Genomic DNA, 22,177 nt, shown 5'->3' with positions numbered 1-22,177 from the left:
GTAAGGCTATCACCCTGCCAACTCAACCACATCCCAGTCCCTAGTAGTATGAGATTTGTTTGTTTGTTTGCTTTTGTTTTATTTTTTTCTTTTCAACTTGGTTGAACAGTTCTCAATCATGAACTCTGTAGCTGGCAGCAGCTGTCACAGTGTCTAAACGCTAAACACACCTACTAGAGGCTTTAACATTTTTATCATATATTGTGTGTGTGTCTGTGTGTGTGTGTGTACGGCATGTGACATGGGCTATGTGTGGAGGTCAGAGAACAACTTAACAGGAGACTTCAGTCCTTCTACCACATAGGATCAAGGGATCTAACTTAGTTTTAGACTTGGCACGAGCCATAGGGTCACCTCACTTTCTTTTTTTGTTTCTTGTTTTTTGTTGTTTTGTTTTCAGTGCTGGGTATTGTATTGAATCAAGGGCCACAGGCATGCTCAACCACCAGGCTATATCTCCAGCCCTCTTAAGTTTTAGGATCTCACTAAATTGTCCAGAGGTCATCTGGGACTCACTCTAGTCCAGGCTGGCCTTGAACTTGCAATCATCCTCCAAAACAGCTAGGAATGCAGGCCTGTGCTAACAGGTCTGGCTAGATGTTCTTAACTGCTAGTACTTAAGGAACTTTCCAGATGTTTCTAGAAGTCTAAAGACTTGGGGAGGGGGGGAATGTTGGGATCCTATTGGAAGTTGTTAGGATTTGGGAAACCCAGGTCCAGAGAGACACACAGGAGTTTGAAGACTCTCCAGATTTCTTAGAGTTGACAGAGCAGTGGGCTCTGAAGGGCGCTTCAGTGGGGTGGGGTGGGGGGGTGGGTGGGGGTGGGGAGTGGGGGAGTGAGGGGTAGACGTGGGGGCAAAAAGAGGAGAGGAGAGGAGAGGGTGTGTTGGAGCAAGGGGATGTGTCCAGGGTCATCTGCCATCAAATTACGCTATGAGAGCTGGGCAGTGGTGGCGCACGCCTTTAATCCCAGCACTTGGGAGGCAGAGGCAGGTGGATTTCTGAGTTCGAGGCCAGCCTGGTCTACAGCGTGAGTTCCAGGATAGCCAGGACTATACAGAGAAACCCTGTCTCAAAACAAACAAACAAACAAACCCAAAAACAAACAAACAAACAAACAAACAATTAGACTATGAGACCCTATATCAGCTTGTCCCATGGACTGTCTGGAAGAACAGTGGAGTGGTTAGTGTGACTGCTATCATGCAGTCACTGCCTGGCTTCCCTATCCCAGAACAGGTCAAAGAGACTTGGCTCTTGTCAGAGCTGTGAGAGAAGCGGCAAGGAGTGTGACAGCTGCGTGTGTCAGGTCCTGGTCTTTTGCTGTGTCCAGAGGGTCTGGATTCTAAGAGGGATGTATCTGCAATCAGCAGATGGTTATGGGCCAGGGCCGAGGACACAGTTCAGGTTAGACCAGTGCCGTGACCAGGCACAGGATTCGGAATGGCAGGCAGGCCGGCTCCTCTGAGGTCGGCTCCTCCGAGGTCAGCTCCTCTGAGGTCAGCTCCTCCCACGTCACCTCCTCCGAGGTCGGCTGCTCCTCCCGGGTGGGTTGGCTTGGGTCCTAGTATACTCTGGGTGTTGTGAGGTGCGCCTGTGTTACCCGTGCTCTGTTGGCCCAGGATGAAGGCTGGCTCATGGGTGTGAAGGAGAGCGACTGGAATCAGCACAAGGAACTGGAGAAATGCCGCGGCGTCTTCCCTGAGAATTTTACAGAGCGGGTGCAGTGACCACGGAGCCTCTGCAGCCTTCCGGTGTGTGAAGAATCTTTTCCCAAAAGATGTGTGCTTTTCTTTTCTTTGTTTTTCTTCCTCTCTTTTCTGTTTTTGTTTTGTTTTGAAACTCTTGAAAAGTGTCGGGAAGTTGGGGAGCGGAAACTTAAGCCAAGAGGTGTACCCCCAAAGATGAAGTGGTTTTCCAAAGAGCCGTCCGACCCAGTTCAGTGGACTTCTCCAGTGTTCCCGAAGCTGCTGTGTGCCCCCTAGTTGATTCCCGATGCCCGCATGTTCAGGGCGGGCCGGGGGTGCAGAGCCACCGCCACACTTGCCTGACGCTTGGCCGCGCCACCGAGCAGGGCTTGGGTCCTCTTCAGGCAGCTGCCCTGGGCAGGGCCTGCACACTGGCCCAGCCTGGTCCCGCTCTGCAGACCAACCGTGTGCTGTTTGAAAATAAGCCCTAGTGTTCAAAATACAGCGAAACAAACAAAAAAGAAAAACCTGACAAAACCACCAGAACAATGCGCGTCTTTTCTTTGCTTCTACTGTGTGTGTGGGATCTAGGCCAACTGAGGCTTCTTTTATTGCTGCTGTTCCTGAGGTACAGGGGCTGGGGAAACTGCGTGGATAGCATCTCCTCTAGACTCACGGCGGGAGCTCCTGGGGTTTCGACTGAAACCGTGGGTTAGAGGTCAAGGTGGACACTCTGGGTACAGTCGTAAGTCACCTTATTTAACACAAGTCAGCACATAACACACGTCAGCACTTTGTGGGATGGGCATAGCACTCAGTGAACACTGGCTCCAAGGACTAAGGAGTGGAAGGAACCTGCAAGGGGAGATGGCCGTGAGGGGAGCCTCAGACCCCAAGGGGAGCCTGAATCGAGCTCAGGCCAGGATATACCTAAAGGTGAACCAGCTATGCGATTTCCCCTCTCCACTCCCTTCCTGTGGCCCCTCTGGACACAGCTACTGCTGTTTGTCTCATGAACAGATGGAGGAGTTCAGTACCCAGGACTGCAGAAAAGCACCCAGATCTCCAGAGGCGGCCAACGAGGCTTCTTCAGGTTTTGGGTTTAGCATGGACTCCCCATGCCTTGCTACAGGTGACTGGACTGCTTTGTCGTGGGCTCCAACCTCAGCCTTCTTTGGGTGACAAACAGAGCCAGGTATATCAAAGTAACACTGTGTAGGCCAGAGTTTCCAGCCTGCAGCCTGTGGGCTACTAAAACCCCAGGATAGCTATAAATGTGACCTGGCACAAAGGATAAAGCTTAGTTAAAGTAGTGTAGGATTTCTTGTGCAGACGTGTTTGGTAATGCAATTCATGGTTCTCACGTGTGAACTTCATGGACGACTTCTTTCTTGCCCGGATGTCAGAAGGTTGGACACACCTATAGGACATTATTTCTAGTCGCCTGCTTAGAAAGCTAGAGCTTTCCTCTCCTTCCTTTCCCCCCTGTCTTTTCCCTTGGGGGACTTGGGTTTAGAGCCCAAATCTAGGATGCAAGGTCCCTCTGCTCTATGGAGGTTTTCAGCCAGGGTCTTCAGTGTGGAAGATTTTCAGTCATTTTCACTAAAAACTAGTGCCATTAGAAAGTATTTGCATTAGATTTTAATGTACTTCAAGGTTTCAAGATTATGTCATAAGAGCTTCTTGTCCATACTGCCCTACCTGCCCAACCCCCACTCCATCTTTTTAAAAAATAGAAGAAGCTCTATTTATATAGCCCAGGCTGACTGTCATCCTCCTGCCTCAGCTTTCCGGTCCTGAAATTATAGGTCTGCCCCATTATTCCTGATGGTAGCCATGTACCTAGGAGCTGGGAATTGCAGGGTTCCTGTCAATCAGGAGAGTCAGAGCCAGGCATCCGGTACTATTACTTGTCTCATTTCTGCAACAAGCTACCTGATGAAAATCGCTTAAGGAAGAATTTATTGTAGCTTGCAGTTCCAGGGGCTACAGCCTATCATGGCGGCAGGAGCAGGAAGTGTCTGGTCATCTTACATCCACAGTCAGGAAGTCGAGGAGCAAGAGGGACGCTGGTCAAAGCTTGCAGTCTCTTTATTCAGTCTGGGGCCTCAGGCTGTAGACTGGAGCCACCACCCAGGGGCAAGTCTTTCTTCTTAGTTAATCCACTCTAGGAAAGTGGGCCAAAGTCCTTCGCTTAAAACCCAGAATGCTGAAACTGCTAGATGAAAATATAGGAAGGACTTCAAGATACAGAAGCAAGAAACAGTGCTGTTGAGACAGAAGCTTTTCTGCTTGCAGGCTGGAGGGCTGGCTTGGTGGTTGAGAGTCCTTCAGAGTCCTTCAGAGGATCTGAGTTGAGCTCCTAGCACTCATAAGGGAGCTCAAACTGCCTGTAACTCCAGCCTCTGTCTGCACTGAGATAGACATAGACAGACACATGAAAAGCAGAATGCTTGGAGAGGAGGTGTGGGAAGAAGTACTCAGTCAACTGTGGGCGTGGGAACTGCTGCGGCTCTTATGGGTACCAGCAGGGAGCTTTCTCAAAAAATTAACAATTCATTTCTACACCTCCTGGGTATAACTGCACATCCGTGACTGATGTAGGGTTCTTCACAGTGGTTAGGAAACAGAAGCAGCTTGGACATCCATTAACAGAAGAACGGAAAATCAAAGTTTGCTATACATGCACACGGTGAAAACACATACACGGTGAAATTTTATTCAGCTGTAAGAAATTGAAATAACAAAATGTACAGGAATGGACCTGCAAAGTGTATTGAGTAAGGTGACCCAGACTCGGGAAATAGAAAGAAAAACACAGTGAGCTGAGGCTAACCCCAGACCATCCCAGAACTAAAAAACCTGTGCAGTGAGAGGAGGGGCTAGTGTATGACTGTCCCCCATGCAGCACCCAGGATTCCTGTTCTACAAGTAGACACAGTTTCTGACCATGAGCACCCTGAGGAAAACCAGCCTGAGTGTTTGGACAGCATGAACAGTTGGCTAACTGATGGAGCACGGAACTGATGGCTGAGGTCTGTTAGAATTTCCAGCAAACTTGCCGAGACCCTTTAAGTCCTTCCACACGTGTGCAGGTGTTCAGTGTGGCCCAGTCTCCTGCTTCTGTGGATGTTCTAATTACAGTCAGTGAAGCAGGAACACAGTGCTATGACAAACACTGTAGAAATGACTGTAAAAGTAACGTTTATTCACCTGAAGTAATTGTCTCCAAAGCTTACTGCCTTCGTCTATTAATCTAGGCCTAGTCCTGGAAGCTTCCAGTCTCCAGACAATCTTATTTAGGCCTACAATATTTTCAGCCTCTGAGACTTACAGCTGAATAAGCTCACCCTTTCTAGCTCTTTCTGGCCTCTGGCTGACTGGTCAACTCAGCTGTTCTGGCTCAAAACTCCTCTCCAAGCTGACTGAGTCAATCTGGCTTCTCTCAGCTTCTGACTGAATTGCTCTGCTTGGCCTCTAACTAACTCTAGCAATCTGTTCTAATCTTCTGGCTCCTTCTTTGACTTGTTTTGTCTTCACCTGTGTCTAACTTGTTCTCTCTCTCTGCAACATGTCTCTGTTCAACTATCCCAGTAAGATTGCCTCCTCTCTCCCTTTCTGTACTGCTTCTCTCTTAAATAGCCTCCCTTTTCTCTGTGTGGTGTTTTTGTTTGTTTGTTTTTGTGAGAGTTGGGCGTATCCCATTATGTCAACTCTTCCTGATTCGTCACTTTGTCTGCCCCTCAATTAGACATCACTTTCAAACATGGCTGCTTCCTTCTACAAACCAACCCCACCTTCACTGTTTGGGAGTACGAGTGTGTACTAAGCATGTTTCTGTATCCCAGCCAGAGTAACCATATTGCTGGATTGAAATCCCTCTACAAATGACTACTTGGAAGATGGCTGCATAATCCGGAGGCCAGAGTTGAGATCTCCAGCATCCATGTAATGCCCGGTGGTCATGGTAGCATGCCTGTAATTGAAAAGAGGAATCCCTTGAGGCAGCTGGCTAGTCAGCCTGTATTGTGTGCTCTGGGTTGGCTAAGAAGACCCTGCCTGTCTTTGCTAGGGTTACCATTGCTGCAATGAAACATCATGACCAAAAGCAAGTTAGTGAGAAAAATTATTTGGCTTGCATTTCCATATTGCTGTTCATCACTGAAGGAAGTCATGGCAGGAACTCGAACAGGACAGCAGGAGCTAGTGCAGAGGCCCTGGAGGAGTCCTGTTCACTGCCTTGCTCTTTTTTTTTTTTTTTTTTTTTTTTTAAGATTTATTTATTATATGTAAGTACACTGTAGCTGTCTTCAGATGCACCAGAAGAGGGCATCAGATCTCTTTACGGATGGTTATGAGCCACCATGTGGGTGCTGGGATTTGAACTCATGACCTTTGGAAGAACAGTCGGTGCTCTTACCCACAGAGCCATCTCTCCAGCCCCACATTGCCTTGCTCTTAATGACTTGCTCAGCCTGCTTTCTTATAGAACCCAGGACCACTGGGCCAAGGATGTCCCCAGCCACAGTGGGCTGAACCCTCCCCCATTAACCACTAATTAATAAAGTGCAGTACTGACTTCCCCACAGCCTGATCTTCCAGAGGCATTTTCTTAACTGAGGTTCCCTCCTCTCAGATGACTTTAGCTGTGCCAAGCTGACATAAAACCAGTTCAACCTCGGGTTTCCACATGTATGTATATAAACAAGCATGTTTACATTACATGTATACTCACACACAAGTGAACATGAACACACACACACATGTGCTAGATAAGTAAATAGACAGGTAAGGGGGTCCCCTGCCTCTAGGCCTTGGGCAGCCGTTGGGCACTTTGACGGTCTTTCCACTCTTAGGTGAGGCCGTCCAGTCTTCCTGTGCAATAATGAGCATTTAAGTTCAGAAAGCATACGAAAGGGCAGGCATGGTGCACTCCTGGGCTCCCAGCACCAGAGAGGCGAAGACGGATGGATTCCTGGGGCTTACTGGCTACCCAGTTTAATCCAATTGGCAAACTCCATGTAAAAATGAAAGACCCTGTCTCAGAAAAGCTCCTGTTCAGCTCCTGAGGAAGAACATCCAGGGTAACATCTGGTCTCTACATACACACACATACACCTGAACGTGCACCTGTGTGCACACAGAAACACGTAGGCACATGTAAACATATATGAAAGAAATCAGTGCCCTGCTCGACTTATTGAGTTGTATTTTAATTATGGCTGATTCTCATTTTCTATTAAGGAATCAAATTACCATATCCCTTAATAGTAGCCACCGAAGTCTCTCAGTTCCCTTGCTGATCTGAGAAAAAGGATTGTCAGACTAACCTTCTGTTAGCACTAGCTGGGAAGGTTTGATGAACTCTTGTGCACCCCCTTGTGGTCTAGCTCAGGAACTACTACAACTGGGAGTAAGTGGTGATGAATCCAAACATCACCTGTCAGGCTACACGATCAGCCTGCTGAGGCTTCCTGAGTGAGGCCTTGGGAGAAACTCTCGGTGGTGCCTTCCCCGAGGTTACAACCCTAGGCCGGATAAAAATCTATCTCTCTTAGGTAATTTTTCCTTCACCACATTTAGTAAACAAACTGAGTGGGAAATGAGAAGGAAAAGAACTGGAAGGAGCCCAGACAAATCCTAGTCAGCAGCAGCTGAGCCAGGTCCAGCTGTGAGTGCAAAGTCAGTGGCTGGCTGACAGCTGAATAGAGGCAGCTGGACAGCTCAAAATGCCAGGACAGGGATACGGGTAGCTGAGGTGGGGTTTGGGGGCTAAAGGGGCTAGAGAGTTGTGCTTCAGGATTGATGGCTCTGAGGAGAGAGGAAAGAGAAACTTGAGGCTAGAGAATGGTGAAGTCATTAGGGCCAAAGGACTCACACACCCCGGGTTCTGGGCTGTCACAAAGCTTGGTGTTAAGTGCTGAGGAATGTTGATACTGAAGTTTGCCTGCTAGCCCCAAACAAGTTCTAAGGAACTCTGACTTTCTAGGAATCCTGATACCTAGGCTTGCCTGAAGCTGCAAAACCAGCTTCAGCCAAGGGCTGAAACATTTGATTTCCTAAGCTTATGTACTGTTCATAGGCTAATACCCACAGATCAAAGGATCTGCAGACCCGAGTCCTACAGCGAGTACACAGGGTGCCACCAGCTGTGAGCCCCCCACCCACTGTTGTTGCTGGCATCAGACATCTGCCCAGAGATCAGAGTTTGAAGAGTTTCTTCTCATCCTCTCTGACTTGTATTTGGGTATCAGACCCCTGCTGATTGACAACATTCTCAGTCTTTTCTTTCCCCTCCGGCCTCTCTCCAGACTGAATTTTAGTGGGGCTAGGGAAAGGGATGGCCATACCATTACAAGAAAGAAGTGCTGTGACCACAGGTAGAAAAAAAGTGCAGTGTACTCATTAAAGAGCCCTGTAGAGGTACCTTGTAGTCACCCGATGTAGACGTCATCTTGGAGGATTACTGCCGAAAAGTCCTACCCTTTCTACTTCTAACTCCGGCTGGCTGGCTCAACTCAGCTGTTCTGGCTCAAACTCCTCTCCAAGCTGACTGATTCGAGCTGACTTCTTTCAGCTTCTTGTTGAATTGCTCTGTTTGGCCTCTAACTCTGGCGATCTGTTCAAATCCTTTGACTCCTTACTCTCTGGCTTCAACTACCTCTGCCGACCTGCAGCGCACAGCATGAACTCAGGAACAAACTCCAGTCCACTGCACGACACTCACTGCACTGAGTTCCCGCTGACTGACTGAACTTCATCGCACTGAAATCAACTGACTAAATAGAACTGGTTGACTAGATCTGAGATCTCCAGATCTCCTGAGTGCTGGGACTAAAGGCCTGTACCAGCATGCCTGGACCCAAGCTTTTCTTCACCTGAAACTTGCTTTATGCCAGGCTGGCCTTGAGCTTAGAGGCTTGTCTCTGTCTCCTGGGATTAACGTTATGTCTGTATTCCAGCCAGATCACACAGACATAGAAAATCTTTGTATATGATCCCTTGTCAGAGTAGCCATGGTGCTGGATTAAGATTCCTCTCTGGAGAGCCCAGTTTATGCTGTCTTAGTTGTGACTTCCTTTCATGGGAAGTGCTGGCTACCTCGGGTCAGTGCCTAACCAAAGACCAGGCCCTGACTTAGGAGACTGCCACTTGAATGCACTTTGCTCTCCGTGTCTATGTGCACGCCAACCTCTCTCAGCATTTAGTGACGATTCCCTGGCATCCAGCCCCCATTCCCTAGATGTTCTCTGGAAAGCCAGGAGTTACTGCTATTTTTTTTTTCTTTTCTGTCCCAGAGAAGTCTAAAAGGAAGAGGGCTTTTGTGAGTAGGCTGCAGGCCCAGGGAAAGCTCTTCTTGGCTTGGGAGCCTTGCTGTGTTAGACCAATGGGGTTATTCTTCCTCCACAGAAAACTTTTGAGGATATAAATATTCCCTCTTTCCCCCCTCGCCCGCCTCTCCTTTCTCCCCAGTTTCTTCCTCTCTATGTATATGATGGGACACATGCATGTAGAAACCAGAGAATGACAAGTGTCTTTTTCACCTAATCTCCACTTTAGTTTTTGAGACAGCATCTCTCACTCAACCTTGATGTTGACTATTCAGCTGGTGATCTATCCAGCAGGTCCCAGGACCCCACCTCTGCATCCTCAGTAGGTACAACTAGCTTTTTAATGTGAGAAGTGAACTACAGACTTTTCAGGAAACTGGATGGATCTGAAAAGCATTACACTAAAGTGACCTAGACTCAGAAAACACAAACTAACTCTACAGCTCTTTTCAAAGGAGATGTAAGCTCACACTGAGCTAAGGTTGACTCAAAGCCATCCCAGATCTAAGAAGTCTGGGTATGGGTTTTGTCCATTTCCTGTGCCTCCTCTTTTTTCCTTCTCCTCTACGTCCTCTCCTCTTCTCCTCCTTCTCTTTCTCTCCCTCCCTTCCTTCTTCCCCCTTTTCTCTTCTCTCCTCTCTTCTCTTTTTCCCTCTTGCTCTCCCCTCTCCTCTCCTTCCTGTCCTCTCTCCTATTCCCCTCTCTTTTCTCCCCCCTCCTCTTTGTTGAACAAGATTTGACTTCGTCCTCAGTACATATTACTCCCCAGAACTCTGACACGTGAGGACTTTGTGTTTACGTGGAGGGCACACATAGAGCTGGTCTCTGGAAATGTGCTGCCAGGGCCCTTAGCACTCTGTGTCTTTTTGGGCTCGGCTCTATTTCCTCTGTCATGAGGAAGGAACATAAAGAAGTATTAGATTGTGAACAATGGAAAGTGTGTGTGTATGTGTGTATGTGTAGAGTCCCAGAGGTTCTGGCACTTTCTGCCTTACAGTTTTTCCCATCTTGAGCAAATCCAAACCAGTAAAAGCTTCACAAGGAACAGCCAGCCTCATAAAGACTTCTTTTTAGAGAACTCCTAGGGTCCCTGAGTAGGACAAAGGGTTCTTCGTATGGCTTAGGAAGTGGCCTCAGAAGTTGGGTGCTTCCAAAGCTAATACAAGGTCAAGGAGCAAGGCATGCCTCAAAAGAACAGCGAAAAATGATCTTGGTAAACTGAAGTTCCCATAATAGAAAGCAGCATCTACATAAACATTCTATGGGACTGATTTATTAAGGCTTTGTGGGGCTGGAAGAGGGCTCATATTTCTGCACTTGCAGAGTATGGATGGGAGTTTGATTCCAGCACCCATGTCTGGTAGCTCACAAATGCTGGTATCTCTGGATCCAGGGGATGTGACCATCCTCTTCTGACCTTTGTGGCATATACATTCAGGTGCACACTGCCCCCGCCACAGATACACACACACACACACACACACACACACACACACACACACACTAAATATTTTTTAAAAGACTTCAACGACTGTTAATGATGGCCAGAATTGGAAGTGTCTTGTCCTTTTCAATTACAGGAATAACAAACATTCATTTCCGCTGATAGGGTTTCCTAATTACTGTTTTCCATGCTGGCTCAGAAATAACAGTTGCCTCACAGCATACAAGTTTTTCATTCTTTCTCTTGCCTGGGTCATTTTGGGCCAGTGATGACTTTGCTCAGACTCAGTAGAGTTTTTAATACTGTCATTGGTTCCACTGTCGGATGAGTTATCAACTTCATGCCAGTTTCTTCTCTGATAGTGACTGTCTGGGGTTCCAAGAGCCCCGTAGTCACTTCTCATGGATGAGATCAACAGTGATGACAGGAAAGGCTGCTCTCCTGAGGCCTTCGATTATGGGAAGAATGTGGTGAATAATGGTGTCGTAGTTAGGGTGATACATATGACCAGAAGTCATGTGCAGGGGCTTTGGAGATGGCTCAATCAGTACACTGCTTGAGGAACAACCACAGGGACCCAAATTGCATTCCCAGGGCCCATGTGGAAAACAAAAACGGGCATGGTGATATGTGCTTACAATCCCATTGTTGGTGACATGTGTTTATGATCCCATTGTTGGTGGAGACCTGCTGATGTCTATGGTTTGTTGGCCAGCAAGCATACCTAAAGGGGCAAGTTCCAGGCAAAGTGGGAGACTATCTCAAAAAAACAAAACAAACAAACAAAAAACCCAAGATGAATCAAAAGAAATCCAGAGGTTAACTTCAGGCACATGCATGTGCATGTGTACCTGCTGCACACACATGTATACTGGTCCCCATACAAACAGGCCTATACCTATACACACAAAAACATACATGTAGTAAGTCTTGGCAACAGAGAAACAGGCAGAACACTCAGGAATCTAGGCTGTTTCTCTGCTGTGGTTGGTACCTGGTGTTGCTCACCTGGGAGATGTGGAGGATGGCTCAGCTGGCAAAATGTTTGCTTAGGAAGCATGGGGAGCTCAGTTAGATTCCCAGATCCCATGTGAAAAAAAATCCAGGTGTGGTGGTGCAAACTCACAACCACAGTGGTTGAGACATGGAGTTAAATGAATTTCAAGATTCCTTGGCCAGCCAGTATAGCCTATTTGGCAAGTTCCTTGACTCAGAAATCAAGGTAGACTAGACTCACAGCTCCAGGGGGCTCATTGGACTCACACATGGATAATTCACCCACTCAGATATCCCATTTGCTTTTCTGTGCCCCTTTCCATATCAATTCATCAGGTAAAGAGCTCAGTCCATGCCACTAGTACACACAGTGGAAAGTCCTTCCTGCATGCTTAGGTGGGGAATATAGATTCCATTCATTTCTGACAACTGCACCTATTCCAGATGTACACACTTGGTCCCTTCTAGAGGCAGATACTAGATTCTCACACTCAATCATGTGCATGTGAGTATGTGTGTATGTGCATGAACGTGCGCGCGCGCGCGCACGCACACACACACACACACACACACACACACACACACACACCACTCTTGAGGATCAACATTTTCCATCAAAGGGCACTAGATTCACACTAGTAACTCCACCTACTCCCAAGCTTACTTGCCTCACACTTGCCTTCTGTTTATTCTCTGACCCTCCTCTCTTAGTAGATAATGTTTAGCTAAAGTTAGTTAAGTCTGTAAAGTCTTTAAAGATAAAGTTTTTACAGACTCATATCACCAACTCCACCAACACACCTTACTTAAGTTCTTAGTATCTCCCTCAGTCTCCTAAAGATTGACTCTGTGTAACCACTTCAGTAACTACAGAAGGTTTGCTCCTATATTAGAAACCTAAAAACTAGAAAACTGAGTGAGGACTATTTGTGAAGCTCCATTTGAGCATCAACACTGAATAGCCCAAAACTCAATCCTAAGTCCCATATAGTCAACCACCTGACAAATTAAGGTATCATGAAACAGTTCCAAACACCTATTTAACAAAAGAGAAGCAGGATTTCCACACCAAGAAAACAGTATGAACAACCTATCTCCATATGTCTTTGTCCAATTCCAAATACACAAATGTGAATAATTAAAATAATAAGTTTCCACCAAAAAATTTGTACCTCCATAGTTGTCCCCAGGCAAACACACTAAGATAACTTACAAGATGATTTTAAAAGAGTAATAACAAACATGGTCCAATAACTCAATAATATGAATAGATCTAGAATGAAGACTGAAAATATAAACAAATGAAATAACAGAAACAATTCTTAAGATATGAAAATAGAAGTGGATAAAGAGAAGAAAAAGCCAAACTGAAACAAAGCTAGTAATGACAACAGCATACAGGTCAAAGGCAAAGAAATATTTCAATAAAATCATAGAAGAAAACTTCTCTAATCCAAGGGAAGAATTGCTTGTTAGAAATTAAAGTGGAGTACAGACCATCAAATAGGATTAGTAAAGAAGCTCCCCATGTTTTATAAGTTAAGAGAGTAACCATAGAGAACAGTATTGAAATAGCAAGAAAGATAAAGTAATATATAAAGTAAGATTTATCAGAATAACAAATTGTTTTAGTAGAGACCATGAAAGCCAGAAAGAACTGCACTGATAGTTTACAAGTTATAGAAGATAATGTATGTCAGCCCAGACTTCTATACCCAGCAAAACTGTCAGCCATATTTGAAAGGGAAAGGAAACATTTCCATGACAGAAACAGATTAAAGGAATTTATGAATGCTAAACCAGCTCTAGTGTTGCACCCAGATTTTGGGGTTCTCAAACCGAATCTGGATGCCAAAGCAAAAAGTCTTTGTTCAAGCTTAATCTAAAACTTCAGAGTCCTCTGATGCAGCAGACTCATGCTGAGAGCCCCAAGCCTCAATTAGGCAGGTTTTTTAAATACTATTTTGAGCAGGGAATGGGGGTCTCTAATCTAGCAGTTGCCTTATTTGGCAAGGGTTGAGCAGAAAACTAGGGTCTCCAGCTTGGGACTCACCTTATTTGGCAAGGGGTATCTTGGTGCACAGAGATTTGGTCAGTAATGACTTCAGCTGGCTTGAATAATTTGTCTACACCCTCTGGAATTTTAGGCACGTTTCCTCTATTTCCTGATTGGCTTAGGCCCAGGGCAGCTTCTTCCTGGAATTCTTTGTGGTATTTTTATTAACTGGAGTTCAAACTGGGGACAAGCAGGCTCAAGATGGAATCAGCTTGCAAATCTGAGTTTCTCCCATTGCCTGTATTTCTCACTACAAAAGATACTGGAAAAAATACTTAGGCATGAAAAACTGGTAAAACACATTCAAGAAGACACAAGGAACAAGTAGTTGCTGAACACTGAATCAGAAGATGTTGAATAAAATAACCACAAAAAGCAACAAAATGATAGGAATTAACACACATAGTTGAATCATAACTCTCAATATTAATGGTATCAATTTTACAATAAAGAGAACTTTGTCTAACAAATTGAATCGGAAAACAGGATCTATCTGTGTTGCCTCAAAGAAACATACCTCATGAGCTGAGAGTTACCTTGTAAGGTAAATGGATAGAAAAAGATATTCCAAGCAAACAGAACAATCAGGTTTAGCTATTCTAATATCTGACAAAGTAGATCAAACCATGACTAATCAAGAGAGATGAGAAGGAACACTTAATTCTCAACAATGGAAAAATATAGCAAAAGGATAGTCCAATTCTAAAGGTATGTATGTACCAAATATAGGAGCAGTCAACTTTACAAAAGATACACTATTAGACTTAAAACTTTAAACACTTAAATAATGATAGCAGATGTGATGTTTTGAATACTGCCTTCTATAAAGATTGTTGCGGTTATGGTGTCATAGAATATGGAGAATTTAAATTGGTATGGACTTAGATGCTTCATCTAGATGGCTATGCTATGCAAGCTATCAGAGGAGAAGAGTAATTACCAATTATACCCAGATGGACACTCTGTAGGCTCCAACAATAACTGGTCTGGGGAGAAGACATACCCAATGGAATAATAATGGCTTGAACATCATGGGAGCAACAAGTACTGTTGGTTTGGATTTAAGGCTACTCTACAAGATAAAACCCTCACGTGACTCTATTATCAGTTTCCAAACCTATAGCCAGGCTCCAGGGGAAACCTACTAATATTCCTCTGCTAAATGGACAATGTTAAAATGTCTCCTAATGGTTTATCATTTTACCAGTAGATCAAAGTTTCTTCCAGTCCTTATCTAAGAAGCTTCTATTTTCAGTAGTTGGTGACTAACCTGTTGACTTACTGCTGGCCAAGATACAGAGAAGGAGTGACTACAGAATGCTGTTACGAAGGGAGCATATAGATCAGAGCCACCTTCCCAAGGCTCAAAGATCATTGTGGAAAAGAATCAGAAAGATCGTGAGAATCAGAAGCAGCAGATGACTACAAGGAAACATCTGGACACAACAGGGGAGCACACAAGAACTCACAGTGGGTGTGACTGTGCACACAAACTCAGTACAAGCCCAAGCTAGGCCAAATCCAGCATGGAGAGGGAAGTTGGGCACACAATCCCACTCTCTCTATGGAGGAATTAGCAGAGAAAAGGAACAACAGTTTTCTCTAAGAGTATAGCCCCTGGTTCGTTAACCATGCTCTACTGGAAGACCATTTTTACATCCAGTTATAATTTGCGTGATGCAAATTAGTCTTGGAGGGTGTTTTTAAAGGACACAAATTTGGGTGGATAGGAAATGTGGGGGTGGATCTGGGGAGAGTTGTGGGGATGCAAATATGACCAAAACACACTGTGTGGAAATTCCCAAAGAACAGCTAAAATTTATTTTTTTTTAAACTGTGGACAGTACCTGAGAAAATACCTTCCATATTGTCATCTGCTCTTGATATGCACATACATGTGTGCACATCTATCTTCAACAGGCCTGCCTCACATATCTGAACATATCGCATATACACAAATGCACAGGCCTAGATGGGGTTAACTTTTGCTTGGCATCTGTACGTGTTTATTCCTTGGTTTCAGTGAATGCTTGGTTTCAGGAACCCACATGGGAAATGGCTCTTTGGTGTTGATCACGGGAGATGGGGGGTGGTGGGGGTGGTGGGGGTGGTGGGGATGGGGGGTGGTGGGGTGGGGGGGAATTTAAATACTTTACAATAGCTATGGTGCCACTGGGTGATATGCCTTTATGGGACCACCAGCTCAGGGTGGTACTGCTCACAGAAAGCTCATATCATCAGTCAAGAAAAGGTACAACAGGCTTGCCCACGGGGCAGTCTAATTGGGACATTTTCTCAATTGAGGCTTCTTCTTCTAAAAGGATTCTAGCTTGTTATACGTTAATATAAAAACTAGCCAGCACAACATGATTTTAAAAAGTCCCCCTGCCTTCACCTAAATAAAGAAAGTGACTTTCAGGCCTTGGGCTGTAACTGTTGACAGAGTGTTCCTAGGTGATTTTATTTTATTTTAACTAATTTAATTAATTAGTTAATCTGTTTATTCACTTCGCATCCCCATCACAGCCCCCTTCCATCCTGTCCTCCCAGTCCACGCTCTTACCTCCTTACTCCATTCACCCCTCCCCTTCTTCCCACAACCTCAAGTCACCTCAGGACTAAGCGGGTCCTCTCCCACTGACATCAGACCAGGCAGCCCAGCAAGAGGAAAGAGATCCAAATTAAAAACAAGGACATCATGAAATTTTCAGGCAAATGAATGGAACCGGAAAATATCATTCCAAGTGAGGTAACCCAGACCGAGAAAGACACACGTGGTATATTCTCACTTATAAGTGGATATTAGCCATAAAGTACACGATAATCATGCTACAATCCACAGACCCAAAGAAGTTAAGAAACAAGGAGGGCCCAAGGGAAGATGCTTGAATCTCACTGAGAACAGGAAATAAAATAGACATCGGAAGTGAATGGAAGGGAAGTGGGTGGGAGGGGAAATGGAGAGGGAGAACAGGGTAGGGATTAGTTGTGGGGAGAGCAGGGGTGAGGGATGAGGGGGGAGAGAAGGGAAATTGGTGGTGGGGGGTATCTCTGGGCCAAGCCTGGACAGGGGAGGATCCTGGGAGGATTTGGGAATAACCACAGCTGAGACTCCTGGCAGCAGGGGATACAGAGCCTGAAGTGGCCACCTCCTCAGTCAAGCAGGAATACCAGAGGCCGGAGGGATTTGAAATCCAGTCAAGTTGATGACAAAAACTGACTATCCCAACTATCCCATACACTTGAACCAAATCTTCAAAAAAAATGTTTTTAATAACTATTTACAAAGGGGTATGTGTTAGGAGGGAGAGGAGAGAGAAAGGGGTGGGGGTGGGGAAGAATATGAGTCTTGTCTGCAGAACCGCAGGACCTCAGAGCTCTCCCGGCTCCAGGGAGGAGTGCTTTGTGCAATAGCGAGTCATCAGGACCAGAGACAATTAGCTTTCAGACAGGACAGGCTTTGGTGGCTGCCCTGGTGGCTGCTCATATCCTGAAGGAGGTAACTGACTGCCTCTTCCCTGGAAAAAGGAAAGAAATGGGACTTTCCAACGCAATCCCAGTCCCCCCAGCTCCGTCCCGGGAGTCCCGCAGACTCCCAAAGCCAAAGACACCAGGAACCTCAACGAAGCTATTACTGTGCTGGCCTGTTCAGATCAGTGTGCAGGGCAGAGAGGGGAGGTGGCTCAGCAGGGCTACTCTGGTGAGAACAGGAGGCCTGAGGAACTTGGCTAATCTGTGCCCTGGATCCCAGCTTTCATGTCTCTGCATACAGCAGACCCAACAGGCAAGAGCCAGGCCTCAGGGCCTGATTAGCCCCAGACAGCTGTGCATTTCCAGTACCTCATCAGCCGCCGCCACCGCCTCTACCTTCCTTTGGAGCCAGAAATGGTAACCACTGAGTAAGAAAAAGGTGAGAGACAGGTCAGTTAAAGAGTGGGTGTTTCCTTAGGGACACTGAGGCTGAGAGAAGTCGCTCACCCAATGCCAGCTACAGCCAGGAACATGAAAACGGTGAACAGGATCGCAACCCACTTGTAGCTACTCTTGACCCTGGCTGGGGTGGAAAAGGAGGAATGCTGTGTTTGGGGACTCCAGTGGGGCACTTGAGGCTGCAAAAGGGTGTGTCCTGCACAGATGTGCCCTTCAACAAAGTGTTTACCGTACCAGCAGCTGCTAAGGTTGTAGGGCACAGCAAGGACAGGCAGTAGCGGTCAAAAGACCCAAGGGAGGCCTGAGAGTGTTGGGCAGCCAAGGGCTTTCCTTGAACAGGGAGGACCCGAGTGCCACCCCTGATGGGATGCACCCGTGATCCCAGAGCCTGGGAGGATCCCAAGCAGACCTGAATCTCACTGGCCAACTGGCCTAGTGCATTTGGTGAATTTTAGGCCAAGGAGAGGAGACTTCAGAAAGAAGATGGCGCACTAGGGAGGTAATTCTCAGGCAAAATGCTTGCCATGTGAGCCTAATGGCTGGAGCAGGGGACATCCAGCACCCAGGAAAAAGTCAGATGCAATAGTCTCTCTCTCTCTCTCTCTCTCTCTCTCTCTCTCTCTCTCTCACACACACACACACACACACACATTCTGTCTCTCCCTATCCCTATCTCTGTCTACACACACACACACACACACACACACATAGAGAGAGAGAGAGACGAGAGAGAGAGAGAGAGAGAGAGAGAGAGAGAGAGAGAGAGAGAGAGAAACAGAGACAGAGACAGAGACAGAGGAGAGAGAAAGGAGAAAGAAAGAGAGAGAGAAAGAGAGGAGAGGAGAGGAGAGGAGAGGAGAGGAGAGGAGAGAGAGAGAGAGAGAGAGAGAGAGAGAGAGAGAGAGAGAGAGAGAACTGGGGAAGCGGGAATGAAGTGCAGCAATACATTCAACCAGGCTTAGCTGAGGTGGATGGAGGAAGGCAGGCGGCTGCTCCTGGCTTAGGGTGTGAGGATGTAAGTGAGGCCAGTTGCTAAGAAGGACACTGAAGGTGCAGCCTGTTGAACTTAATAAAACCCGTGGTGTAGTTGCTACCTGCCTCAATGGTTTATGTTTCTGAACGAAACACACACACACACACACACACACACACACACACACACACACACACAGCCTTTATATTTTAATGTCGTAAACAGCACAAAAGCTGGGCCACTGCCTTACCTCCATGCTGTTAATCCCGAGTTACTACTTACTAACACTACGTTCCATCTTGGCTGCTCTTAACTCCAATTAGAAAGCCACCTGGCCCACGGTTTCTTGGCCCAGAGCCTGGGGCCCTTTTCTTGCTTTTTACCACATAGCGGACTCTCTCTCTTCTGTCCACACTCTCAAGCATGGTGGATTTTTCTCCTCTACACTGTTCCCTGCATGGCGATCTCTCTTCCTTGACGCCTTCCTTCAGGTCCCCAAGCCCAGGAATCCTAAAATCCCGCCTCTGTCTGCCCTTCCTAGCTATTGGCTGTTGGCGTCTTTATTTACCAATCAGAACCAACTGGGGGTGGGCTCTCAGAAGCTACGTGCAGACACCCCCTGCAAGCAGGTTTTTGGGGAACAATTAGCATCCACAATATAAGCATCTACAGTAGCAGGACTAGAGATGGGATGGAGTGTTCCAGACATACTGAATCCGAGGACCCGGAAGCAAGTGGCTCTCAGGCTTTGAAGCCCAAGAAACCTCAAAGATTCTGCTGTCCTCACCCACCAGGAAAAATCCAGAAACATTCTAGTCTGGATAGAAAAGAATGATGGAAAGAGATGGCAAACCCAGGGGTGGAGGGTTAGGGAAGGGAGGATGTACCTGTGCACAAGGTAGGGTCGTTGCAGGACAGGTGGAGTGTCTGGCAGTCAGCACATGCAGTGACTTCCGTTTCAGAAAGGATGTCTGATGGTGCAATGGGCAGGGTCTCAGACATGGCAGGGTCTCGCGTCCCTCCCTCCAGCTCAGCCCTGGGCGTACTCACCACAGGACTTATTGCAGACTGCCCGGGAAAGTGAGACGATGGAGAAACTGAGGCACTAGAGAGGCAGACAGAGCTGGGAGCAGTGGGGAGCGGGGGTGGGGGGTGGGGGGTGGGGGTGGGGGGAACAGGGCAGGGAAGGAACCTAAGCTGTGGGTAGGCCAGAGTTCCTCAGGAGATCTTAGAAGGGATTGCCCATTGGGTTCTATGTGCCACAGTCTCAAAGGTTGAGGGGACTACAGGGACAGCCCCATCTCCTACCCCTCTGCATCAGGTCTTGGGACCTTTCCTTTAGCCTCTTGGCCAGGAGACTCTTCTGAACATTAATCTCTTCAAGCAGTGCTGGCTTATCTGTGTGCAGCAGGAGGGAGTGAAACTCATTGGTATAAAGTTAGTCTTTTTCTTTTGTGTGTGTACGTGTGCACATATGTGTACAGGTGGACACGCATGTAGATGCACATGAGTGTAGAACCTGGAGGTCACACTTGGGTGGTGTTCTTTAAGAATCACCCACCTTATTTTTGAGACAGGGCCTCTAATTGGCCTGGAACTCTGCTCTGCCTGCCTGGCCAGCCAGTCCCGGGATCCTCCTGCCTCTGCTTCCTCAGCACTGGGATGCATTTTTGTTTGTTTTTAATGTAGGTTCTGGGAATTGAACTCAGGTCTTCATGCTTAAAGGGAGAAATCTTTTAATGACTGAGCCTTCTCTCCGGTTTTTTCTTAACTTAAAAGAAAACCTGTGTGTGTGTGTGTGTGTGTGTGTGTGTGTGAGAGAGAGAGAGAGAGAGAGAGACAGAGAGAGAGAGACAGAGAGACAGAGAGAGACAGAGAGAGACAGAGAAACAGAGAGAGAGACAGAGAGAGAGAGACAGACAGACAGACAGAGAGACAGAGGGGGGGTCTATGAATATGCATCTGTATCTATGTTCCTGTTTGAGTGCAAGTCTGTACACGTCACTGCGTGCATATGGATGTCAGAGGAAGACCTGGGGTAACAGTCCTTACCTCCCATCTTAGCTCTTGAGGCAGGGTTTCTTGTTGCCTGCCGATGTGTATATATGCAGCTAGCTGACCCAGGAGCTTCTGGGAAAACCTGTCTCCACCTCCCATCTCCCTTTAGGAGCTCTGGGATTACAGACATGTGCTACTATGCCCAGCTTTACCTGGGTGAGCTGTGGGATCTGAATTCAGACCTTCACGCTTGTATAGTCAAGTGATTTTTCTACTGAACCATCTTCCCAGTCTCCCCCCCTCCCCCAAACACTCAGACTTGATCTCATGTATCCCAGACTGATCACTATGTAGCTGAGGATGGTCTTGAACTTATGATCCTCTTGCCTTCACTTTACAAGTGCTAGAATTACAAGACTATACCATCATAGGATGCATGTCAGCACGGTAACACAGTGCTCTCCAAGGAAGCTTCCCTGCCCACCATCTAAGCCACCTCCGGGGAACGCTGTAGGATGACTCTTGGTAATCAAGCTCAACCCCGCCCACCGTGTCTTCCTTACCGTCCCTCAGCTTTTTGATGGTGGTGTCTACGTGGGTGAAGAATGTAGCTGTTTCCTCATCCAAATTGTCTCGAGCTGAGGATGGGACATGGGACAGAGGGACGTTGGGGACATGATCAGGTCACATAAAAGGGTGCTCCCAGCCCTGCCCAGCTGTGCCTCACCAAGATACCAGGGCAAGGGTATGTCGTCATTCTCCAGGACAAAGGAGTGTAGGCTCTGTGAGAGTTCTGTGGGTGGCCCTGGGCTGCCCCAGAGCAACTGAAGGTCATAGTCGATCATGGCAATCAGCTCTGGCCAGCAGCGGAGGCAGCTCTTCCCAGAGCTCTCTGCCAGAAGGCAGATCAGCAAGACGAGACGCATCTTCTGGAGTCCTTTCCACAGTACTCACAGTCTCGCATGGAACGTTGTTGCCCTGGAAACAGTATTCTCAGGGGACAGAACAAAGGTAAATTCCATGCAACCTGACCCAGCAAGGGTAGGCTGAAGTGAGACCAGGCTTAGGCACCACAGCCAATGCAGAGGGAGAACAGAGGCTGGAGAAAGTGACGTCAACAGCAATGTAGAAGCCAGTTGGCACTGAGAGGTCTGAGGGCCATAGGGGCCAGGGGAGGGGACACCCGATGCATTGTCTTTTTGGATAAAACTTTATTAAAGGGTTAATGTCATTGACATTGACCAGCAGACACACACAGTATGGCTAGTCTTTGGCCCAGGAGATGGCATGTCTGGAGGTGAGGTGTCACAGCAGAAGGGGAGGGAATCCTGGGCTAAGAATGTATGGCTGTGATATTCGAGGAAGATGAAGAGGAAGGTCACATCTAGGTGAAGTGTAGTCATCATTATACTGTAGGATGTAGCCTCAGGTATCCCCCAGCCTCTCTGCACTGAGATCCTGGAGTCAGGACGCCGGATTTGTAAACGTCTTTGTGCCTGTGAAAATGGCTTCTATCATTCTGGAATCTGGGCGGGAGAGGAGTCTGTTTACATATACTCACAGGTAGGCCGGCTCTCAGTAGCAGGCCTCCCACCAGTAGGTTCTGCAGCAGCTGTAAGAGAGAGGTGGCCTCTGGTGAGTATCAGCTGATCAGCTGCACGCTCAAGCGTGTTAGAGACTAGAAACCCTTCCCCGCCTGAGCGACATGCACCGTGCTTGGGAAACACTAGCCATGCAGACGGGAGAGAAGGACGGTGCC

At 47.0% G+C, this 22,177-nt stretch overlaps 2 protein-coding genes across 7 annotated transcripts in view; one reads left to right on the top strand and one right to left on the bottom strand.

Moving 5' to 3' along the window:
- Window positions 1-2,230, top strand: part of Bin1 (bridging integrator 1) — a 59,330-nt gene extending 57,100 nt beyond the window's left edge. For all 6 annotated transcript variants that reach the window (XM_052156076.1, XM_052156073.1, XM_052156071.1 and 3 more), the window contains one exon: window positions 1,625-2,230. In XM_052156076.1, coding sequence (XP_052012036.1) covers window positions 1,625-1,732 — 108 coding nt within the window. In that variant the 3' untranslated portion in view covers window positions 1,733-2,230. The remainder of the gene's footprint in view (window positions 1-1,624) is intronic.
- Window positions 1,984-21,344, bottom strand: Tex51 (testis expressed 51). Its single transcript, XM_052155310.1, has 8 exons — window positions 21,146-21,344; window positions 20,982-21,056; window positions 19,729-19,818; window positions 19,471-19,488; window positions 19,308-19,391; window positions 17,496-17,571; window positions 17,358-17,412; window positions 1,984-2,160 (listed from the first exon to the last, which is right to left on the bottom strand). Exons 1-8 carry the CDS (start codon window positions 21,342-21,344, stop codon window positions 1,984-1,986), a joined length of 774 nt encoding a protein of 257 aa, XP_052011270.1.
- Window positions 21,345-22,177: the final 833 nt, after the last annotated feature.

This window comes from Apodemus sylvaticus, chromosome 13 (genome assembly GCF_947179515.1).
Source record: "Apodemus sylvaticus chromosome 13, mApoSyl1.1, whole genome shotgun sequence".
Taxonomy (NCBI): domain Eukaryota; kingdom Metazoa; phylum Chordata; class Mammalia; order Rodentia; family Muridae; genus Apodemus; species Apodemus sylvaticus.
This window is presented reverse-complemented; position numbering and strand designations above follow the sequence as displayed.

Coding starts and splice junctions, on each gene's coding strand:
- Tex51 (XM_052155310.1), bottom strand. CDS start 21,344: ATGCGTCTCGTCTTGCTGATCTGCCTTCTGGCAGAGAGCTCTGGGAAG. Junction 17,413..17,495: donor CTGGCTGTAGCTGGCATTGG/GTGAGCGACTTC, acceptor TTTCTTACTCAG/TGGTTACCATTTCTGGCTCC. Junction 2,161..17,357: donor CGGTGGCGGCGGCTGATGAG/GTACTGGAAATG, acceptor ATTTTCAAACAG/CACACGGTTGGTCTGCAGAG.